The sequence below is a fragment of the Simochromis diagramma genome, unplaced genomic scaffold (genome assembly GCF_900408965.1).
Source record: "Simochromis diagramma unplaced genomic scaffold, fSimDia1.1 OVJJ01000618.1, whole genome shotgun sequence".
Lineage (NCBI taxonomy): Eukaryota > Metazoa > Chordata > Actinopteri > Cichliformes > Cichlidae > Simochromis > Simochromis diagramma.
In genome coordinates this window covers 3,251,728-3,272,079 of record NW_024387423.1, presented here as the reverse complement: position 1 = coordinate 3,272,079, position 20,352 = coordinate 3,251,728, and the positions used below count along the sequence as shown (strand labels likewise).

General features: G+C 41.5%; 3 protein-coding genes across 3 annotated transcripts; all 3 read left to right on the top strand.

Moving 5' to 3' along the window:
- The first annotated feature begins 1,949 nt into the window (after positions 1–1,949).
- On the top strand, positions 1,950–11,235 carry wdtc1 (WD and tetratricopeptide repeats 1). The gene is made up of 16 exons (XM_040012977.1): positions 1,950–2,125; positions 2,634–2,776; positions 2,858–2,941; positions 3,039–3,085; positions 4,204–4,315; positions 5,982–6,169; positions 7,145–7,327; positions 7,464–7,558; positions 7,661–7,776; positions 7,868–7,943; positions 8,020–8,116; positions 8,210–8,380; positions 8,478–8,713; positions 8,951–9,116; positions 9,988–10,180; positions 10,330–11,235. The coding sequence occupies exons 2-16, from the start codon at positions 2,711–2,713 to the stop codon at positions 10,525–10,527; spliced, it is 2,028 nt and encodes a 675-aa protein (XP_039868911.1). The 5' UTR covers positions 1,950–2,125; positions 2,634–2,710; the 3' UTR covers positions 10,528–11,235.
- A 697-nt stretch (positions 11,236–11,932) lies between these two features.
- Positions 11,933–17,089, top strand: LOC120722146 (transmembrane protein 222-like). Its single transcript, XM_040012983.1, has 6 exons — positions 11,933–12,537; positions 12,710–12,794; positions 13,115–13,146; positions 13,247–13,343; positions 13,615–13,745; positions 16,403–17,089. The coding sequence occupies exons 1-6, from the start codon at positions 12,419–12,421 to the stop codon at positions 16,488–16,490; spliced, it is 552 nt and encodes a 183-aa protein (XP_039868917.1). The 5' UTR covers positions 11,933–12,418; the 3' UTR covers positions 16,491–17,089.
- Positions 17,090–17,203: 114 nt separating this feature from the next.
- LOC120722141 (trophoblast glycoprotein-like) lies at positions 17,204–19,975 on the top strand. Its single transcript, XM_040012978.1, has 2 exons — positions 17,204–17,895; positions 18,142–19,975. Exons 1-2 carry the CDS (start codon positions 17,636–17,638, stop codon positions 19,103–19,105), a joined length of 1,224 nt encoding a protein of 407 aa, XP_039868912.1. The 5' UTR covers positions 17,204–17,635; the 3' UTR covers positions 19,106–19,975.
- The last annotated feature ends 377 nt before the right edge of the window (positions 19,976–20,352 follow it).

Below are 20,352 nucleotides of genomic sequence, written 5' to 3'. Positions count from 1 at the left end.
TGGCCCCAAATGTATTCTGCAGCAAGACAATGACCCCAAACATACAACCAAAGTCATTAAGAACTATCTTCAGCGTGAAGAAGAGCAAGAAGTACTGGAAGTGATGGTATAGCCCCAACAGAGCCCTGATCTCAACATCATCAAATGTGTCTGGAATTACATTAAGAGACAGAAGGAAAATAAATGATTAACACTTCAATTTTTGAAAGCATTCTTTGTTTCCAGCATTTTTCCTCACCTGGCTAAAAAAATTGCACAGTACTATAGATACAAAAGTAAGAATAATATACTATACCACATACTGCTAGCACATGAAATTGTCAGCTGACAATCGTGCCAAAACTCTGATTTCTCAAGTGTCAAATTTCAAAAAGAAAATCCTAATTTGCTGCACATGTTACCCTATGATGGCAGATGTTGAGTATTACAAATGTCAGTTTCTCAACTTCCTGCAATAAAGCAACAAACAAACTCAGCATATGTCACACTTTCACTTCCATTTTTTGAGCCAAGTTTGGTAAGAACTGAAAAAAGAACCATAGTATTGTAGAGTAGAGCAGAATCGAGTATTACTGACCCCTGAAAAAGCACAAGTAATCATTACAAATTTTAAAGACACTATTATTACAGCGGATGACTTTTATGTTCTTTTAGAGTTTCGAAAGTTTCTGAAGAACTCTAATATCTGAATATTAAGCTTACTACTTTGCTGCATCTTTATTTAAGGGTTGTAAAAACACATGCAATGAGATTCAGGTTTAACAATCTTACTGTTAAAGAAAAACTAAAAGTTGAAACTATTATCTTTTTTTAAAAGTAGTTCAGAAAAGACAGACCTAAAAATAAAATAAAGCCAAATAATAATAATAATAATAATGATAATTATTATTATTATTATTATTATTATTTTATTTATTATTATTATTTTAATGGAGCACTGTAACAAAAAATAATTTCCCCCAGGGATCAATAAAGTATTCTGATTCTGATATATATATATATATATATATATATATATATATATGAGAGAGTTTGTATTGTTTGTATTCATACCATAATTCACAAAGTCAGATACTTTATCACTCAGTGGGTTGTAAATATCCCAGGTTGTTTTAATTGAACTCAGACTGTTCCACTCATAAACACATAGTTCTGGTTGGTCACTTACAAACTCTGCCCGCCCTCTTAATTTGACTGCTTTTTTACATAAGGAAACTCTCCTTCCTCATTCACTGTGTGAAGTACATAAAATTACTCTTATTGTTTTCCCTCATTCATTTACAAAATCTTCTTTTTTGATGCTGCCTTTAAGGGTTGTCACAGCAGACCATCTGGCTCCATCTCACCCTACCCCCAGCATCCTCCTCTGTTAGCCTGACCTTCTGCGTGACCTCCTTCACTACATCTATAACCTCCTCTGGGGATTTTCTATTTTCCTCCTTCCTGGCAGATTTATATTCAACATCCCACTATCCCTCTTCTGCTAACCATCTGAGCCTTGCCTCTCTAACTTTGCCTCCAAATTGCTCACCCCGAGCTGTTCCACTGATATACGTGTTTTTTAATCCTGCCCATCCTGGTCTCTCCCAATGAAAACGTTAACATCCTTAACTCTGCCACCTCCAGCGCCACCTTCTGTCTTTTTGTTAGTGTCACCATCTCCAAACCACACATCACAGCATCATAGCAGGTCTCACTACCTCGTGTGCACCATCCCTATTTGCAAAGTCACGATCCTTACTTACACATGATTCACCTGCACAACACTATTCACAAATTCTTCCTTCAAGATTACCATCAAATTACAAAATAATACTATGTATTGCTTAAACATTTGGCAAATATATGTTACATTCTTTGTTGTAGTGCTCCTTTATTAAACGTTACTTGAAAATGCTTTTATTCTGGAATGCTTTTATTGTGATGTCCAAACAGACCGGAAGAGTTTGGTGTGTTTTCAGCTGGCGGAACAAAGTTACGTGCTTATGTGCAGTGGAGGAGGGTTGTGTTCAGGTCTGCGAAGGTATTAGCGAGTATCCTGTCAACAAAGTCACACGGAGTGCAATTTGTGACTTTTACTAAATGGACATTTCTTGACAGAGGCTTCCTTAGCTCGAGGGAAACGGTGAGTTTTGTTTAACAGTTGTAAATTATCACCAAAGCGCTGCAAATGTTAACGTTATATGAAGTGGATGTTTTGTTTAGCTAGCAAGGTAACGCCAGTACGCTAACGCCAGCTTCTTGGTGAACGACAGGTCTCTCAAAGGCCCTGTGCACGGATCGTTAACCATTCTCGTAGGCTAATGGGGCTTTAGATTTTAAATAATTTTTAGTTTTTTGCAAAACTGTCAGTTGTTGTATTCCCAGAGCTACGTTGCTAACATTAGCCTGGTTAGCTAATGAAGTCGCTTTGTAGGTAACGGGAGCAAATACTATCTGTAGACCAGCTAGCGGTATGTTTTGTGTCTATGTCAGATGAGCAACAAAAAAATCTCTGAATAAATCACATGCCTGAGTTTAATGTCGACTTTTTCCTTTTTCTTTTTAAAGCTGACATTGACGCTGTACCTGTGTAAGGTCTCTGTCTTCTAACAAGTCTCTGCTCTGCCTTAATCCATTCTGCGTTTTTACAGCTTGGTCACAAGGAAAAAAAGAGTAAATGACACCTGATCTCTGACCCTTGGAAACCTCCAGCCTCGAAACCTAATTTATGTTTTGCGGTGAGGCCATGACTACTGCCAACATCTCCAGAGATATCCTGCACAGGCAGATCAGGGTATGTAAGAACAGTCCAGAGCCAGTGTGATCATCCCCGTCTGACGGAGAGTCTGATGGAGATGTGCTCTTTTGTCTTTAGGACAAGAGAGCTGCAAGCTTCCAAAGGTTCTACCATGTGACTGACCCCTTCATCAAGAGACTTGGACTGGAGGCTGAGCTTCAGGTCACTGATAACATGACATATTTTTCTGTAAACACATTGGGACACTTTTTTTCTTTTGTTCTCTTCGTCTGACCCTCAATGTCATTTATTTCAACAGGGCCACACAGGCTGTGTGAACTGTTTGGAGTGGAACGAACGTGGAGAGTAAGTGATCAAACCCTGTGAACCCTGTATGTACAGTGAATTTCTGTTGTATCTGTCCAGATAAGGTTTGCATCCTGTTCACTTCCTGCTTGGATTTTAAATGTCGCAGTTTTACTATCAGTGTTGGGTCTAACGTGTTGCAAAGTAATAATATAATCACATTATATCTTATTTTAGTAATTTAATGCGTTACTCACTAATTACAATACAGTTACAGTTATGTTGTTACTTGAATTACAAAGGCTCTTCAGTTATCTGAGCAACTGGCTGCTAGAAAGAAGAAAACTTTTTTTTAATGCTTTTAAAGAGCAGAAATATGGTTATTACTTTTATTTTTATTGCACCAAAGGACAAGAGTGCCATGATGAAATGCAAACTGCGTGTAGGACAGAAACATCTGCATTATACACAAAGCTAGACAAGAAACCCAGAATAATGTCAAAGTTTATTGTATGGCAATCCCAGCCCAGCAGCCAAAGCCTGAACTTTAAAAGGCAGTGATGTGTAGTCAGGCTTGCAGACTCCATTTCTACCTGTACATATTTTTGCAGTAGAATCACTGTGGCGATAGCTTTGAAGACCCTTTCAACTTTGTTTTTTGTTGTTGACTTTGTTTTCATATGTGAAAACTAAAAGAAAGATTGTATTTGTGTCCTCATTAGGGTGGGGTTTTGTGTTGGTGTGTGGAACTGTAACCTCAGTTTTATATTAGTTGCCTGGTAATTAAGTATGTGACAGTGTGTTTCAGTAATTTTATGTACTACATACATTTTAAGAAAAGTAACCAGTAATGTTTAATACATTACTTTTTTCCTAGTAACAACCCCAACATTGTCTACTAGTTAGTAAAAGTAGTCTCACTCGCCATGTTTATCAGTGGTGTGAGTCTGCTTCTTTCGTAATCTGACACCTTCAGCACACCAGGAGGGATCAGTTTAACATAAAGATATTGCATCCATTCTAAAGTGACTGTAGCAACACGGCTCCAGCTGCTTTTTAGTTAGTTCTAATACCTGTAATATAACGTGTAAATGTAATAAATCAACAAAAAAAAGGTGCATACCTTAAAGAAATGCTGCTTGGCTTCTTTGAATTGTTATTTTTTTCCTCGTACTCAGTCTGCTGGCTTCAGGCTCGGATGATCAACATGCCATCATCTGGGATCCATTCAGGCACAAGAAGCTAACAACTATGCACACAGGTCATGCAGCTAACATATTCTCTGTAAAGGTAAGGAGAACACATTCTACAGTGTACTGGATGGTGCCTGAGCTTAGAAACATATTAATACTGCAGTCATTGCACAATTGAGGCTGCCTTGTTGCTCTTCCTCAAGGTTAATTACGAAAATATGGCAGAGAATAATTTTCGGTATTTTCCGGTACAATGTTAGGCAATGATAAGAAAATGAAGTATCGCGATAGAATATGGGTGAAATGCGCCTTTGTTTTCATACGCACATGGTGGAAAAAGCATGGCGGTGACGGAGAATGAGAAGAATTGTTGAATGAAACAGATGAACCAGAATTGGTTTGTAAAAATGCTGCAACTTCAGTAGTGTGGAACTGGTTTAGCTTTCGTCCGTCAGATACACACCACGTCGTTATTACTGTTATTACTGTTATTACTATTATTACCGAACAGATTTTATGTGGTACACGGCGCTCAAAAATCTGTCAAAAATGTTTTAGTACGACTTTGCTAAGCTGTGAAGCCGCACCACTTTATGGATTGTCGGAGCATTATGGCCACTGTAGTCGGGAACCTCGCAGAGTAATATGTACTGTGCTTCAACATAATATTACTGTATTGTGTGTGTATAACCTCTTTTTAAGTTTTGTGGATATTATACATGTTATGCTCAGGATCTGTTGGCCAATTTCCACTGGAAATGCCTTTTGGTTAAACTGTCAGCAAGGAATTTGCAGCTGCGAGAGAATTCAGCATTAATGAATCAATGTTACGAAAGTGGAGGAAGCGCAGTTTTTGGCTTTCCCCATATTTCAAAAGTGCTTTGCTATGACTGTCGCCCGGCATAATTTGCAGATGATAATGGTTGCAGCCGCTGCGACGCTTTTGGCCAAAACAGGCGCAGCTTGATGACATCATCAACATGTGCTATCGTGGTATAGTCAAAATCTTTAACGTTGGCCAAATTTATATCGTTTCTATTGTATATAGTTTATATCGTATCGCCCACCCATATATATTTATTTATTTATTTATTTTTTGATGTCTTATTTCTTTTTCTTCCTACTCGTGATGAACGCCACAGGTGTTCTCTTTCCTGTTCATTTTGCACACTTTTGTGGAGAACTGCAGCAAGTGTGCCTCTGCACCCTCAGTGTTGGTTGAATTCCCATAATCCTCTTCTCTGTGTAGCCATACAGCTATGTAAATGGATACAAACATTGGACTATGAATTCAGCTTAAGAAGTCTTTGTAAATGTCATAACAATGTCCTGTGTGTGACTATTGACATTTATATCACCATTTATTTCAAAGCTAAGTCTTTCTCAAACATTGTGTGTGTATACTTAGTGGGGATGCACTGTTTGTAAGATTTTGGGTCAGTGCCAGTGTTTACAGCTCAGGTTTTCAAACGGCAGTGTAACAAATTGATCTTCATTATTATTAATTACCTCCTATTTTAAAGTATATTATAAAGTATATTATTTGGTACTTTTAAGTGAGTACAGAATCAAACACAGTCCTCATATCTGTCTCAGATGTGAGGACTATTAAACCGAACATGCCCTATAGATGATCGTTGGACTCTGTCAGCTTATTTACTAATCAGCTGGTCACCTGATGTCAACAGTGCCAATATGAGCCAATAAAGTGTTGCATCTCAGTTCTTATCAGTTCACTTTGGTATTTTTATTTGTCCATGCAGTTCTTGCCTCACTCCGGGGACAGAATTTTGGTAACGGGTGCAGCCGACACAAAAGTCCACGTGCATGACCTGACAGTGAAGGAAACCATCCATATGTTTTCTGATCATACAAACAGAGTTAAACGCATAGCCACAGCACCCATGTGGCCCAACACCTTCTGGAGTGCTGCGGAGGACGGCATCATCAGGTTAGACCAAAGAGATCAATAATGTATTAAAGTCAAATGTTATATTGGTAGTGGGTGTCTGTGAAGGTTCTCAGTCATCCAGGTCATCGTAGTCTAAGGAGCTTGGAAAGAAAAGCGTCTGGACTTCTTTAAGTTGCTCGAAGACGTTTCACCTCTCATCCGAGAAGCTTCTTCAGTTCTAAGAGTCAAAAGGTGGAGAGTCCCAGATTTAAACCCAGTGGGAGTGTCCCCCCCCCCCCCCCCCAAAGAGGGACAAAGGACCCCCTGATGATCCTCTACCTAATCGCATGAGCCAAGGTGTGAAAACAGGTGTGGGTCACAATCAGCCAGGGTTACGGGTGAGCTCATTGTGGGGTCAAACTGTCAGCAAGGAATTTGCATTTACACAGTTAAATTTTTATATAGCTTTAATGCACATAAAAACCGCTGCTTGTTTTAAGTCAAAATGCATTGATGGGGGTTCTTTTTCCACTAATAAAGTTGTGAAGTTGTAAAGTATTCTGTCTCACGTCAATTATATCTTCAGTTATATCGTTATCACAAATTTTCAAATATATATCGTGATAAATATTTTTGACCATACTGCCCAGCCTTAATCTGCAGTGTGATCAAAGCTCACAGCATGTTGGTGCATTCATAGCCTGCAGGTTTGTAGACCCACATCTACATGTTGTAGCTGTTTACTGTCACTTGGGGTCAGTGTTAGAAATATGTGGGACAATGAGTGTGTTGTGTGGATCAATCTTGTTTGTTTCTGCTTTTCTTTTTTTTTTTTTAGCTAAGTACCTACTGTGAAGAAAAAAAAAAATCTTTGTAATGGTGTAAAAACCTCTTTTTAAAAACTTCTCGGATTGGAGGTGAAACGTCTTCAAGCAACTTAAAGAAGTCCAGACGCTTTTCTTTCCAAGCTCCTTAGACTTGGTAGTGGGTGGTTTTGCCAAGGTAATATGTGCATGTTGTCCTTGTTCACTGCAGACAATACGACCTGAGGGAGAACAGTAAACACTCGGAGGTGCTGATTGATCTCACAGAGTTCTGTGGTCAGCTCGTCGAGGCCAAATGTTTAGCCGTTAACCCACGGGACAACAACTACCTGGCTGTGGGAGCCAATGGGCCTTTTGTACGTCTGTATGACATCAGGATGATACACAACTACAGGTGAGTTTGGCTTTTTCATGCTATTCTGTGGTAGTGAGTACTGTCAAATAAAGCGCTTTGTAGTTACTCTGTGGTGCGTTCCAAGTTTTGACAAGGAAGTTCCGAACTTTTTTTTTTTTTTTTGTTCCTCACACAGGAAATCTCTGAGTCAAAGCACATCTGCAGCTGTGCACACATTCTGTGAAAGGCAGAAGCCCATCCCAGATGGAGCTGGGCAGTATTATGTTGCAGGTGTGTATACAGATAAATTGTCTGGGATCAAATTCTTTTAATGGGTGCATTTATATTCTGGACTGTGGTTTAATACCATTACCATCTGACTGAATGTTTCAGGTCACCTGCCGGTGAAACTCCCTGACTACAATAACCGCCTGAGGGTCCTGGTTGCCACCTATGTTACTTTCAGTCCTGATGGCACCGAGCTGCTTGTTAACATGGGCGGGGAACAGGTAATGCATCACCAAACAGAGAGGGAACCATGTGAGAATCGCAGAGGCATTCTTATGGGATCCTTTTACTATCTCTTTATGGTTCTTGCAGGTGTATCTGTTTGACTTGACATTCAAACAGAGGCCATATACATTCTTGCTTCCAAAGAAATGCCAATCGTCAACAGGTAGATAATAAACAGAGTTTCACACTAATTCCAAAGTACGTGAAGAATGCCGATTATTGAATCTCTCGCTTTCCAGGAGATGTGCAGAATGGAAAGACGACAAACGGCGTCTCCAATGGAATTCACCTGCCAGCTGGCCACATTCGCTTTACTGGGAGTAAAATGCAGTCTAGGTAAACGTCGGCTCTTTCCACTACACGTCTATTGACTGAGGTTATACATTTGAATTTATGTCAAAATATCTGCTTTTCCCTTTTGTCTTTCAGTTCTAATGACCTCCCTCCTCACCTGGAGAAGATAAAACAACAAGCTAATGATGCTTTTGCACGGCAGCAGTGGACACAGGCCATCCAGCTGTACAGTTTAGGCATTCATCAGGCGAGCAGCAATGCCATGTTGTACGGGAACAGAGCTGCGGCCTATATGAAACGCAAGTGGTACGCGGCGTTGCTTTAGTGCAGAGGAATGATGCTTTTTTTAATTCTAAAACCTCTGGAAACCCTGAGTCTTTATGTTTTTCTATGTGATTCTTAGGGATGGAGACCATTATGATGCCCTCAGGGACTGTCTGAAGGCTCTGAGTCTAAACCCCGGTCATCTGAAAGCACATTTCAGGCTGGCACGGTGTCTGTTTGAGCTAAAATATGTGGCTGAGGCTCTGGAGTGTCTGGACGATTTCAGAGGGAAGTTTCCAGAGCAGGCGCACAGCAGTGCCTGTGATGCCTTAGATAAAGACATCAAGGCTGCTCTTTACTCCAAGTCAGAATCAGGTGGGAAAGAAAGAAATAGCTCTTGGCTAATTTTCAGTAACTCTCAGAGAATTTACACAGATCTAGAAAAAAACATTTATATCACACTTCATTGGATAATTGCCATTATTTACAATGATTGTATGCTCACTAAAAAAACCTGCTTTTTAGTACACATGTCGTTTCTTTGTGTATATTTTAGTTTTAAAATCTGTGTGAATTACAGTAAAAAAAAAAAAGTTTTTTCTATAACTGCAGAAGACAAAAAGGCCAACAGCTCCATCCGATTCCACTCGTTCAGTCGGAAAGAGTCCATTCCTGAAGATGAGCTGGAGCTGAGAGAGCGCAGCTTTGACTACAAACACAGATACTGCGGTCACTGTAACACCACCACTGACATCAAAGAAGCCAACTTTTTTGGAAGGTGGGTTAATCTCGTTGCCAGGCTGCTGTGTCATCACTAGGGGGCAGTCGTGAGCTCTGAAATGTAACGTGATCTTTATCTAAATGACACACTGTGCTCAAGCGATTATAAATAAAGCCGAGCCTTTACACATTAACACCCTTGCACTCAGTAACTAGTCAAACCTCTTTTGCAGCAAAATGCTCAAACAGCTTTGAAAGTAGCTGCACAGGAGTAAAGTGTTCTTTATTACAAAGCTGTGGAATCTCAGCCATATTTTTAGCATGTGTGAGCAGCTTTTGGGGGCTGATTAACAGCTTCTTTGTTTGATTATTATTTGGCCTTTTTTATTTTAACATAATTTTGTTCTATTAGTTTTACACAATCAACAGTACCTCAATCTAAACAAGTTGTTTAGTTTCTTTAGAGTCGTTCGTACTTTTAGATGTTGTTTGTTTTTGCTGTTCAAAAGTGTGACTAAATCGTCTACTTCCCATGACGTTATAACAGTCAGAATATATTCTAATCAACACCAACTCACGCTGTGGCTCATTTAGTTTACCTTTTAAATAAACACAAATCTTTATGATGTGTTTGATTAGTGATTGCAGTTCCAACAGCTTAACGAGACTGGTTTTTGATACCATGGGCCAAAGGAGGTACTGTATGCTGAGTGACGGTAGAAAATGGCATGCTGCTGTTGCTTAACCTTCACCTCAGCTGTTCTCAGTACTGTACACATCTGCGCAGTGAAGTTGACATTCTATGAAAGAAGTTCAATGTAAAACGATTGCACAATTTTCCGCGTAAATATTTAAATTCCCCGTAAAAGGTTTGTGTCCCAGGAACATGGCTCATCAGGCAGGTCTGAATGGATTCTTTTTCTCCACAGCAAAGGCCAGTATATTGTAAGCGGCTCAGATGATGGCTCTTTCTTTATCTGGGAAAAAGAAACAACCAATCTTGTGAGGATCCTGCAGGGGGATGAGTCCATAGTCAACTGCCTACAGCCGCACCCCAGCTACTGCTTCCTGGCTACTAGCGGTATCGACCCTGTCGTTCGGTTATGGAACCCCAGGCCAGAGGTAAACAGAGGAAATTCCTATATGTGCAGACTTGGTCTTGACATGCTTTGGGAGTGTGTTAAGGAGATGGCATTCATTAAAAAGATGTGTCATGCTGTTGGAATTATAGTTGATCACTTCTTTTGTTTTTTTCTTTTTAAATACCGCAGACAGACAGTGAAAACGGGCGTGTGGTGGAAGACATGGAGGGAGCTGCTCAGGCTAATCAGCGGCGCATGAACGCGGATCCGCTGGAGGTCATGCTGCTTAACATGGGCTATCGCATCACAGGCCTGCGCGGTGTCGGTCCAGATGGTTCAGACGATGAAGACAGCTCAGAGGGACAAGTACAGTGCAGGCCCAGCTAAGCAAATAGTCATCTGTTCTGCAGAATGGATTTTAGGAAGCAAAGCACTCTACTAGCTCCTGTTTGAATCTGAAATCCCCTCGCCCTCTCCCCAGCCCCGTCTGACAGAACATTGAGTGAATGTCGTGTCACATCTCTGCACTATGCATCACCCTCCCCTGTCCTGTGAGAGGACTGGTGGAGACCCCTTTTGGGGGGAGAGGAATTCATGGAGGGTTGCGACAGCACCCTTCCACCCCTTCGAAGCACCTACAACACCTCAGCCCGTCCCTCCCTCCACCCTGCGGTGGCAGTGGGATGACTTTGAGGAGAGCACCTTCAAACTTCACTCCCCCACTTTCTCACAAAGAAGGAGGAGTTCAGCACGTATCGCTCCTCAGGTTTATGTCGGAGAGGCGCGTATCTGGTGACCTATTTTCAGGTCGGCGTGTGGCCGCGCGGTCAGAATAAGATCTCTGACCCGAAAACAGTGTATTTGTTACAACTCCTGTCTGCTCGGCAGACGGAGCAAAGCGTCACAGTACCCACTCATCTCGGAAAGGCTGCACACCCAAGTTATTTAAGTTAGCCTCAATCCTATTTTCCGTTGGAGTTTTGGCCACTGGAAGGCTAGAATTAACTCGCTCTTTAAGTTGTGAACGCTGCCAGAGTTGCTCTAATGAAATGTATTTATATGCTTTTTTAGTTTACAACTGTCAGGAGGAAGAAGAAAAAAAACAAGGGGTTCTTCTGCCAAAGGTTGCCATCTGTCACGTAAACAGCCAAGGATTAATGTTAGACTTCTTTGTTTCATTGAAACATAACTTTGGCTCCTTTTAGTTAAGAGGTTTTTCTTACAATAGATTATTGACAGGTCAAAGAAAGCAGCTTTCTAATACAGTTTTTTTTTTTTCCTTCTAGTCCTGTTGATTACACATCATTTGAGATGAAGTGTCAATGTCATTTTTGGGGGGGAGGGGGCAGCGTTAGGGTTCCTGCCTACTAGCTGCGTGGCTCTAGCATTAGTCCTCTGCTGCAGCCAGGTGTTCAGTCCTGCTTGCATGAGGCTTCTCTGAGCATAGATGCAGGGCAATAAAAGAGCACAGCCACAAGCCATCCAGTGCTCGCTGGGTCTTCTTTACCCTTAGATAGGGTAGATGTTCATGAATGGAGTCCTCAGCTACATGCATCACTAAGGCTTCCATTCGTTTTCATTTGTTCATTAATTTGAGATGCTCTGTTTTCTTTGAGGAATCCTGTAAGACCTTTGTGGCAAACAGAACAAAGAATAAAAATTATTAAACACCACCTCAGTATCCTTTTGATTCATTGTTTGTTTCATCTGTTTGCCCTTTTTAGCTTGGCGGTTACACAACGCGTACAGTAGCACTTAGTTTTATCTAGGTTAGGAGGATCCCCATTCGTCAGTGTCCGCACTTTTTGCTGACTGTCGGGCAACAAATGCGAGCACGGTACATCACAAGCAAGTCAAGTGAGCATCTCATCTAATGAGGTGACCCATCTGTGGGAGAAGTTACTGCAGGTAACTCTGTAGCAACAACGCTGGGCTGGAAAAGCGAGTGTTTTGCAGATGTTTCATTGATGTGGTGAATTAATCGCAGAACCACAAAGCAGTCAGTTTTACAGTGAAATGAGACCATTATGCATGTATTTAGAGACTATCGCAATACATGAAAACGACAAAAAAATAATTATTTTTTAGATTTGTTATAGAGGTAAAGTGCTAGGGCGCTGCAGCTAACATTAAACCCCTCCTCGCTGACCGTAAAGGCCTCAATCGACGAACAGATGGCCCGTGCTGCGTTCACGGACCGACGGTTGGAGGAGGTGGCTGCGTACCTCCGCTGCTGTGCGTCACTGCCGTTCATCTCCTTCTGTCACTCCAGGCTGTGATGGCGGAGGCGAACGATACCGACGTAATGATGAGCTACCACGGCGATTTCCCAAAAAACGACAGAAAAAGCAGCCGCTACCCTTTCTGCATTGTCTGGACACCCATTCCCATTTTAACGTAAGAGGCTACTGCAGTATTGATGCTCCTGTGCTGTGGCAGCAGATGAAACGAAGCTATGTTTATCTTATCCGCTAATACTGTTTCCTTTTAATGGTATTGCGTTAGCTGTTTTGCTGGACATTCAGACGTACAGTAATTGCCTCGTGTGTTATTTGCGTGCGTCCTGCAGGTGGGTGCTCCCCTTCATCGGTCACATGGGCATATGCACTTCTGCTGGAGTCATACGAGATTTCGCAGGGTCATATTTTGTCTCGGTGAGCACTGCTTTTGCATCGAGTTTATCACATTACCGCATAGAGACTGATGTTAAAGTGCTAGACCTTCTCAATGGGAGTCTCAAGGATAGATTCGCATTAGCGGTGGGAAGCAATTTGAATATGGTACTGGTATTGGATCAGTACTGTGTTATAAACTGTGTTCAGATTTAGTCTTTTTCTACCTTTTATAAGTTTAAAGTATCAGTGTCGGTGTTGGTGTTGTCAGTACTGACCCTGTATTTACTTGGTATTGGATCATGCAAAATTTGCATGATCGTACAGCACTAATTCACATGCATGATTTCCGCTCTTTCCAGGAGGATAACATGGGGTTTGGTAGACCCACAAAGTAAGTTTATTGATGATATTATTGTCTTTTAACAAGTAGGGGGGAGCAGAGATAACGCATTAAAGGTAACTCACTGTTTTCTTTTAAAATAATACTTCAGGTATTGGATGCTTGATGTGGATAAAGTGTGTGGTAATGGTGCAGCTACATGGGACAAAGCTGTGCACGATGCATCAGAGGAGTACAAATGCAGGCCGGTAAGATTGTTGTATTTAGCGTTCTCTTATGAATTAATTAACACATTTCTGGATTGTGTTTATGGAAGGCCTTCAGTGCCAAAATGAATTAAGTGTTTGATTAATTACTTACAATTAAAATATATTTTTAAATATGTAATAATATTTAATTATAGTTTTCATTAATTAATTATATAATGATGTATTTAATTAATTCATTTTGACACTAGTGACCCTCCTTGCACATTAGTGATTTAATAATAAATACTTATTTATTTACTTTTTGTTGAAGCACAATCTGTGCTTTGATAACTGCCATTCCCACGTTGCCATGGCCCTCAACCTGATGCGCTACGACAACAGCACATCCTGGAACATGGTGAACCTGTGTGTGCTGTCTCTCACTCATGGGAAACACGTAAGGTAAATATTTTGGCCACTTATTCCAGCACTGCAGGAATAAAACACATGTATGAATGATAAGAGCGGCTAGAGACAGATCACTCTTCACACTCTCATTCCTGCTACAGCCTAACCCAACATGCATGTCTTCGGACTGTGGGAGGAAGTCTGAGTACCCAGAGAGAACATATGTACTCTACAAAGAAAGGCCCCTGTTGGTGGGTGGAGCAACAGTGCTAAACACTGCCCCGCCCTCCCGCCACTCATACTACATGCTACCATTTAGAGTCATCCAAGGAAACCAAAAACGAACGGGCGTGATCTTTTGGCTTGGTTAACTTTCACATTTGTCAAGCTATTATTAATGCTGAAAGATTTATACAGGTTATGTTTTTTAGTAACATTGTGCAATACAGAAGACACTCTGCACATGCTGCAACAGCATCGCAGTGAAAGAACCCAGCTGCGAAACTCGTCTGCCTGCAGTCCAAACATGCCACCCTGCGGACAATATTTAGTGTATTTTTAGGGTCCTTAACTGTTGCACAGGTGAAATCCTCTATAAAACTTTCAAAAGTTATCAGCTGATCTCCTCAGCTCCCAAACCCTTACACAGTGTTGCTAAAAGAAGAAATGAGGCAACACGGAGGGAATCATACCCCTATCCCACCTCTTTTGAAACATCTAGTTAGAATCAAATTGATTGATTTATATTGTAAGTTTTATTTATATTTTACACAATGTCTCATCTTTTCTGGAAACAGGTTGTATAAAATTAATGATTAATTTGCTAGTGTTTATATCTCGAGCTATGCTTCACATTCACTGGGCAAATCTTTCAGTTTGGTTTTTCTCCCTGGTTTTGTACATCAGGAGCAATTCTGGCTTTCAAATGTGTGAGTCAAGGGCACTTAAACCTTTTAACACAAGCTCTTTGCCTACCCACTCTACCACTTGACATGTAGTAGCCCCACCGGTGTTTATCTGCAATAAATCTTCTATTGTAAACAGGAAAATTTAAGTTCAAGTCATACTGGTTTTGTTTGAGCCAATTGGTTTAGGTTGTGAAGTTTATTTAGTCAGTTACGACTGTGTAGAATGCATTCACCAACTACTTTGGTAGGTACACCTGTTCAAAACAAGCTGCTGAAGTTCAAAAAATACTTCAGGACAGGAAAAACAGGTGACTTAAGTGAATGTGGTGCAGTTCTTAGTGCTGGACAGGCTGCTTCTAAGTATTTCAGAAACTGCTGATCTACACAGTCATCTCTTTACAGCGTTTACAGAGAATAATCAAACAAAGAGAAACTACCCAGTAAGAGGCATGTTCTTTGAAGCCAGAGGTCAGAGGACAATGGCTGGACTGCTTTGAGTTTATATAAAGGCAAAATACCTTCGTTGTAACTCATGACAGCCTAGGTCTGCAAAAGAGCATCTCTGAATGCACAACATGACAAATCATGAAGCAGATGGGCTACAAGAAGCAGAAGATCACACTGTGTCCCACTCCTACCAGCTAAAAACAGGAAACAGATGCTCCAATTCACACGAGCTCACCAAATTTGGACAATGGAAGATTGGAAAAATGTTGCCTGGTCTGATGAGTCTCAATTTCTACTGTGAGATTGGATAGTAAGGTCAGAATTTGGGGTAAACAACATGAAAGCGTGCCTGGTATCAGTGTTCAGGCTGCTGCCTCTTAGTACCAGCTGAGCATCATTTCTACACCACAGCCTACCTGAATATTGTTGCTCCTATTAGGACCACAGTATGCCCCTCTGCTACTAGCAGGGTAACATGCCATGTCTAAAAGCTAGAATCACGTCAAACCAGTTTCTTAAGCATGACAATGAGTCCACTGTGCTCAAAAGACCTCCACAATCACCAGATCTTAATCCAGTAGAGCACCTTTGGGATGTGGCGGAACTGGAGTGTCACACCACGGGTGTGCAGCTTACAGATCTGCAGCAGCTGTGCAGTCACATCAACATGGACCAAAATATCTGAGGAATGTTTCCAGCACCTTGTTGAATCTTTGCTGTGACGAATTAAGGCGGCTCTGAAGGCAAAAGGGGTTTCAACCCAATACTACCAAGGTGTGCCTAATAAAGTGTCCTGTGAGTGTACTAAACCCTCTATCATGGCAGGTTTCACTCTTTCAGACATAGGTGCTACAAAGGGTGATACGAGTAGCTGTGCTAGGATTACAGTTTAACTGAAGGAGAACATTACTGTGCAGCACACCTGAAGCATCTTCATCACCACAGTCTGAACAGTCTGTTAAAAAGCTCCGCTGCTCGATGCTGGAAAGCATCAAGAGACATATGGCTCAGAGATCCTCCCTCATTATTCTCTGCTGACCCACATAGAGATTGCTGGCGTCACAGCTTGTGCTGCCTCTGCTCGTACGATCCTGTGGCACAGGAGTCTTTTAAACAGAAAGGGGAGTCGCGCAATTAATCACAGACGGCAGCGCTTCCCCTCTGTGTAACAACTGGAGGTCAGTCCTCCGCTGGGGCTCCCCGCACACCGGCTGGGTGGACGGGGACAGTAGGACACAAGCTGGGGCTGTAGACACTATGTTAGATTGCACCATGTGACACTTCGGCACACCTCACGTCCTTGTCACATCCAGGTGTTGAGAAGTACTCTAATTACTGTGTTTTTCCATCCTCCAGCTGGGCTGCTTTCCTCAAGACCTGGCTGCCCTTCGTCATGCTCAGCGGAGTCCTCGCCACCTTCATCCTCACGTTTAACCTACAGTAGTGCGGCGAGCAGTAGAACGAGCTGCCTCAGGCTTTTTGGTTATACTTTATACACAGTCATTGATGTGAGTGGTGCGTTCTGATGGAACATTTGTTTGTGCACAAACTGAGTGACTGCCTCTTCATCTGTTGTGATGCATTTTCTAAGAGTATTAAAGGGCAAAACTAAATGTTTTGTTTTTGGGGGGGGGGGCAGTTGAAATGAACAATTTGTCCTTCAGTTATTGATATTTTGATTATTTCTCATTGGTTATTATGCTAGCAAGGCAAGCTACAGTGTCTGCATTTGTGTTTTTGCTTTATTTCCCCTTGTTAATATTATCATGAAGGAGACGATGTCCAGATTAGACCCCAGTAGAGTAATGCATTTCAGTTGCAGAGATGTATTTTTGATGAACGGCAGTGATGAATGTGTATCCAGGCGGGCTAATATATATTTCAGTGACGAATCCATAGAAAACGGATTGCAAAATCTTCAAGCTGGAAGTATTCATCAATTATTTGTCTTAGAAATATGAGCAGCTAGACCAAAGATAGAATGATGGAAACCTGCATGTTAATAATTAGGGTATTGCGCTCCCTCAGATACATTTTCCTCCTTCATAAGACGCTTCTGTGTTAAGTGACTTCTTTTTTGTTTGTTTTGGCTTTTTTGCAGTAAGATTTGTATGATTTCCTTTTGTGCATCTTCACACTTGATCCTGCCAAGTTATATGAGCAATATTTGATCACTTGTTTATGCATTATGTTATTTTATTGGATGTTTTTGGTACTTGAATAAGTATTATTTATTATTGTATGTCTGTAACCGTTTAATATTTCCATTTTTGTACCTGCATTTTGGATTTGCTGTGTGCAGAGCTCTTTTGTTGTCTCCCCTGGCAGACTGGGATAAAGGTGACCGGCTGTGGGTCGTCCTCTGTACCTTTAAGGGGACTGCGTTTTCATCCAGCAGACTCTGTGTGATATGAACTACCATCACTTTACGGGAACCTTTATTCCCACAGTGCAGCAGACGACGACTGAGCGAGCAGTCTTTGCCACCTCTGCAGTGTCCGATCACTTTTAGAGAACAAAGGATAACAGCTAAAGTTTGATTTATGAATACACGTCTGTAGTTTAAACTTTTTCAGCTGTTATTTAGAGATGTGTTTTTCTGCTGTTTTTGTGTTTTTGGGGATTCTTTTCTGCGCTCTGTGCCGCTGCTTGGAGTGTCCTTTTGGCTGTGAGTGTTTCGCTGTGATCCGCACGGTAAAATGTGTTTCTAAAGATCTGCTCACAGCACCAGAAAATATTCCAGGATATGCCAGGACCGTCATTATCACAGGGAATAATATACACCAAATTGGACCCAGTTCGTTTACGGAGCTGGAGAACGTCACTAACATCATTTTAACCAATAACAGGTGAGAATGTCAGTGTTTTTTATTTGTTTCTTTTTCAGTTTCAACCATGTATGTATTAAGCCGTATTTGAATAGTTTATTTCTTTATGTTTACACAATAAATAAATAAATAAAGATCTGTTTCTGTGAGTTTTTCTTTTTTTTAACCTTGATAGTACAGTGAGGTTTCCAGGGTTTCTTGTTTCCAAGCAGGAGGATATAATCAGATGTCTAAAACCTGATGTTAAAGTGTTAGTCGTCTCCTCAGGTTAACAGAGATGGCGTCCCACACCTTCTCCTCCCTGGTCAACCTGCGCTTCCTGGACCTCAGTGGAAACCAGCTGGCACTCATCCATCCAGAGGCTCTCAGCATACCTGGTAGTCCCCTTCAGGAGCTCAACCTGAGCCAGTCACTCTACAACTTTACTGCCCTTACAGACCTGACCACAGCTCTGCGCTGGGGGGGCCTCGCGGGGCTCCTCCGCCTCGACCTCTCGGGGAACAAGCTTGCGCTGCTTCCCCCGGGCATGTTCTCTCACCTTCCCAATCTGCAGCAGCTTTTCCTCACCAACAACTCTTTGGTGGCAGTCTACAGTGGGACCTTCTCTGGCATGAATTACCTGGAGATGCTTGACCTGACGCACAACACCTTCAGCACATTCGGAACCGATGCTCTGGTGGAGTTGGACAAGCTCGGGGACATCAGAATCCTGCTCGGTAACAACCCCTACACCTGCTCCTGCGAGATCAATGAGTTTGTCGCGTGGCTGAATAAATCGAGAGCTAAGGTTGATGTGGATGCTGTGAGATGTGCCTCACCTGGCGCATTAACTGACACCCGCCTAAGAGGGCTCAGCATCCAGGATATCGGGTGTGTTGTTCCAGTCCTGGCAGAGGTCGCTGATCTCACCCTGCAGACCTCTTATGTCTTCCTGGGACTGGTTCTGGGGCTTGTTGGCATGGTTTTTCTCTTTGTGCTCTACCTGAATCGCAAAGGTATGAAGAAGTGGATCAATGAAATGAGAGACGCTTGTCGGGATGTCCTGGAGGGCTATCACTACCGGTACGAGATTGACTCGGACCCTCGGCTGGGGCACATTTCTGCAGACAGCAGAAGGGCACAAAGGCAGTTAGGAATATCTCTGCCCCAGCAGCTGCCCAGTGACACCTCTGTTGCCCCCACAAAAACACAAGTCAAACAGCTGACAACCTCCCCACCTCTAAACTTATGATAAACTAACTGATGATTTGACATATTATGGTGTAGCTGTAAATAGTTTTAGGAGGAAATTTGCAATTTTGTCTCGAGCATTCTGTACATATCAGAGTTATAACCTAGAAACCTAAAAAAATAAAGTGCCTTTGTGTTGTAGATACTCTAGATTCTTCTATTTGTAAGTTAGTAAGTGTGTGTTTTTCTTCTAGATTTTTATAAGGACCTTACACATAGGCTACTTTGGAAATGGATGTTAGCTTTTTCAGTGTGCTTTCTTTACTTTTATATTAGGTGAAATATCTTTTCAGTAAGCAGAAGATAAAAACATAAATAACATAAATTATAGATGACCAGTGAATGGTAGGGTAGGTCTATTCTACTGTGTTCTTCAGTAAAAAAAGCAAAACCTTTAAATTTACTCAGCCCTATATCTGTATAGGAGCGGTAATAATGCGATTTGTATTATTTGAATGAATATGTCTTGGTATGATATAAAAACCTGTGTTTACATTAATTAGAAATAAAAAGAAATGATGTAATTAATTTCTTGTGCTGTTTTATTGTAAGTGTAGTGAGGAAGGCACTGCTACACAGGCTCATGTATATCTCCACGTGAGATTGCCATACTATTTCAATTCAAAGAGTGGGTGATTAAGTGTTTCTATACAAGGAAAAAGTAGGGCAGAATGAATGATATCACCGGGAAACACACCTGCTGGCTCTGCAGCTGTGCACCTCTGTGTCCCTGCCAGAGCTCTCTACCCATTGTATGTGCACGTTAAAGAGGATTTATATAGAGAAATTAGAAAAGTGCACTGCTGCAATTTAAAACACAAAAATTCTCTGCTATCCTGCATCACATAGCTGTTTATCAGGGGTGTCAAGCACGCAGCCTAAAGGGCAGAACTGGCCACCAAGGGTCCACCGGACAGCTTTGGAAAATGTGAAAGCTGCAAAGACGCTCTCATTTGATTTATCCTTAAGAATGGTCTGAATCATCTGCACTTTTACGGCCTTCTAGCCAACAAACACGTTGCCTACAATCTGCCCTACAACACCAAATAAAGAAAGTGATAGAAACACCGTCAAAAGATAGAAAATGATTTCCCCCCCCCCATAACATTTCTACTTCATTAAATATCAGACAGGTATCTGTTTTCATTGTAGAAACCACTCACGTGAAGTTTTGCTGGGACTTTCTTTTATTTATTTCTGCAAAATTCCCCCTGAATCTCTGCCTTAAGGCATTGTAAACCTACACCG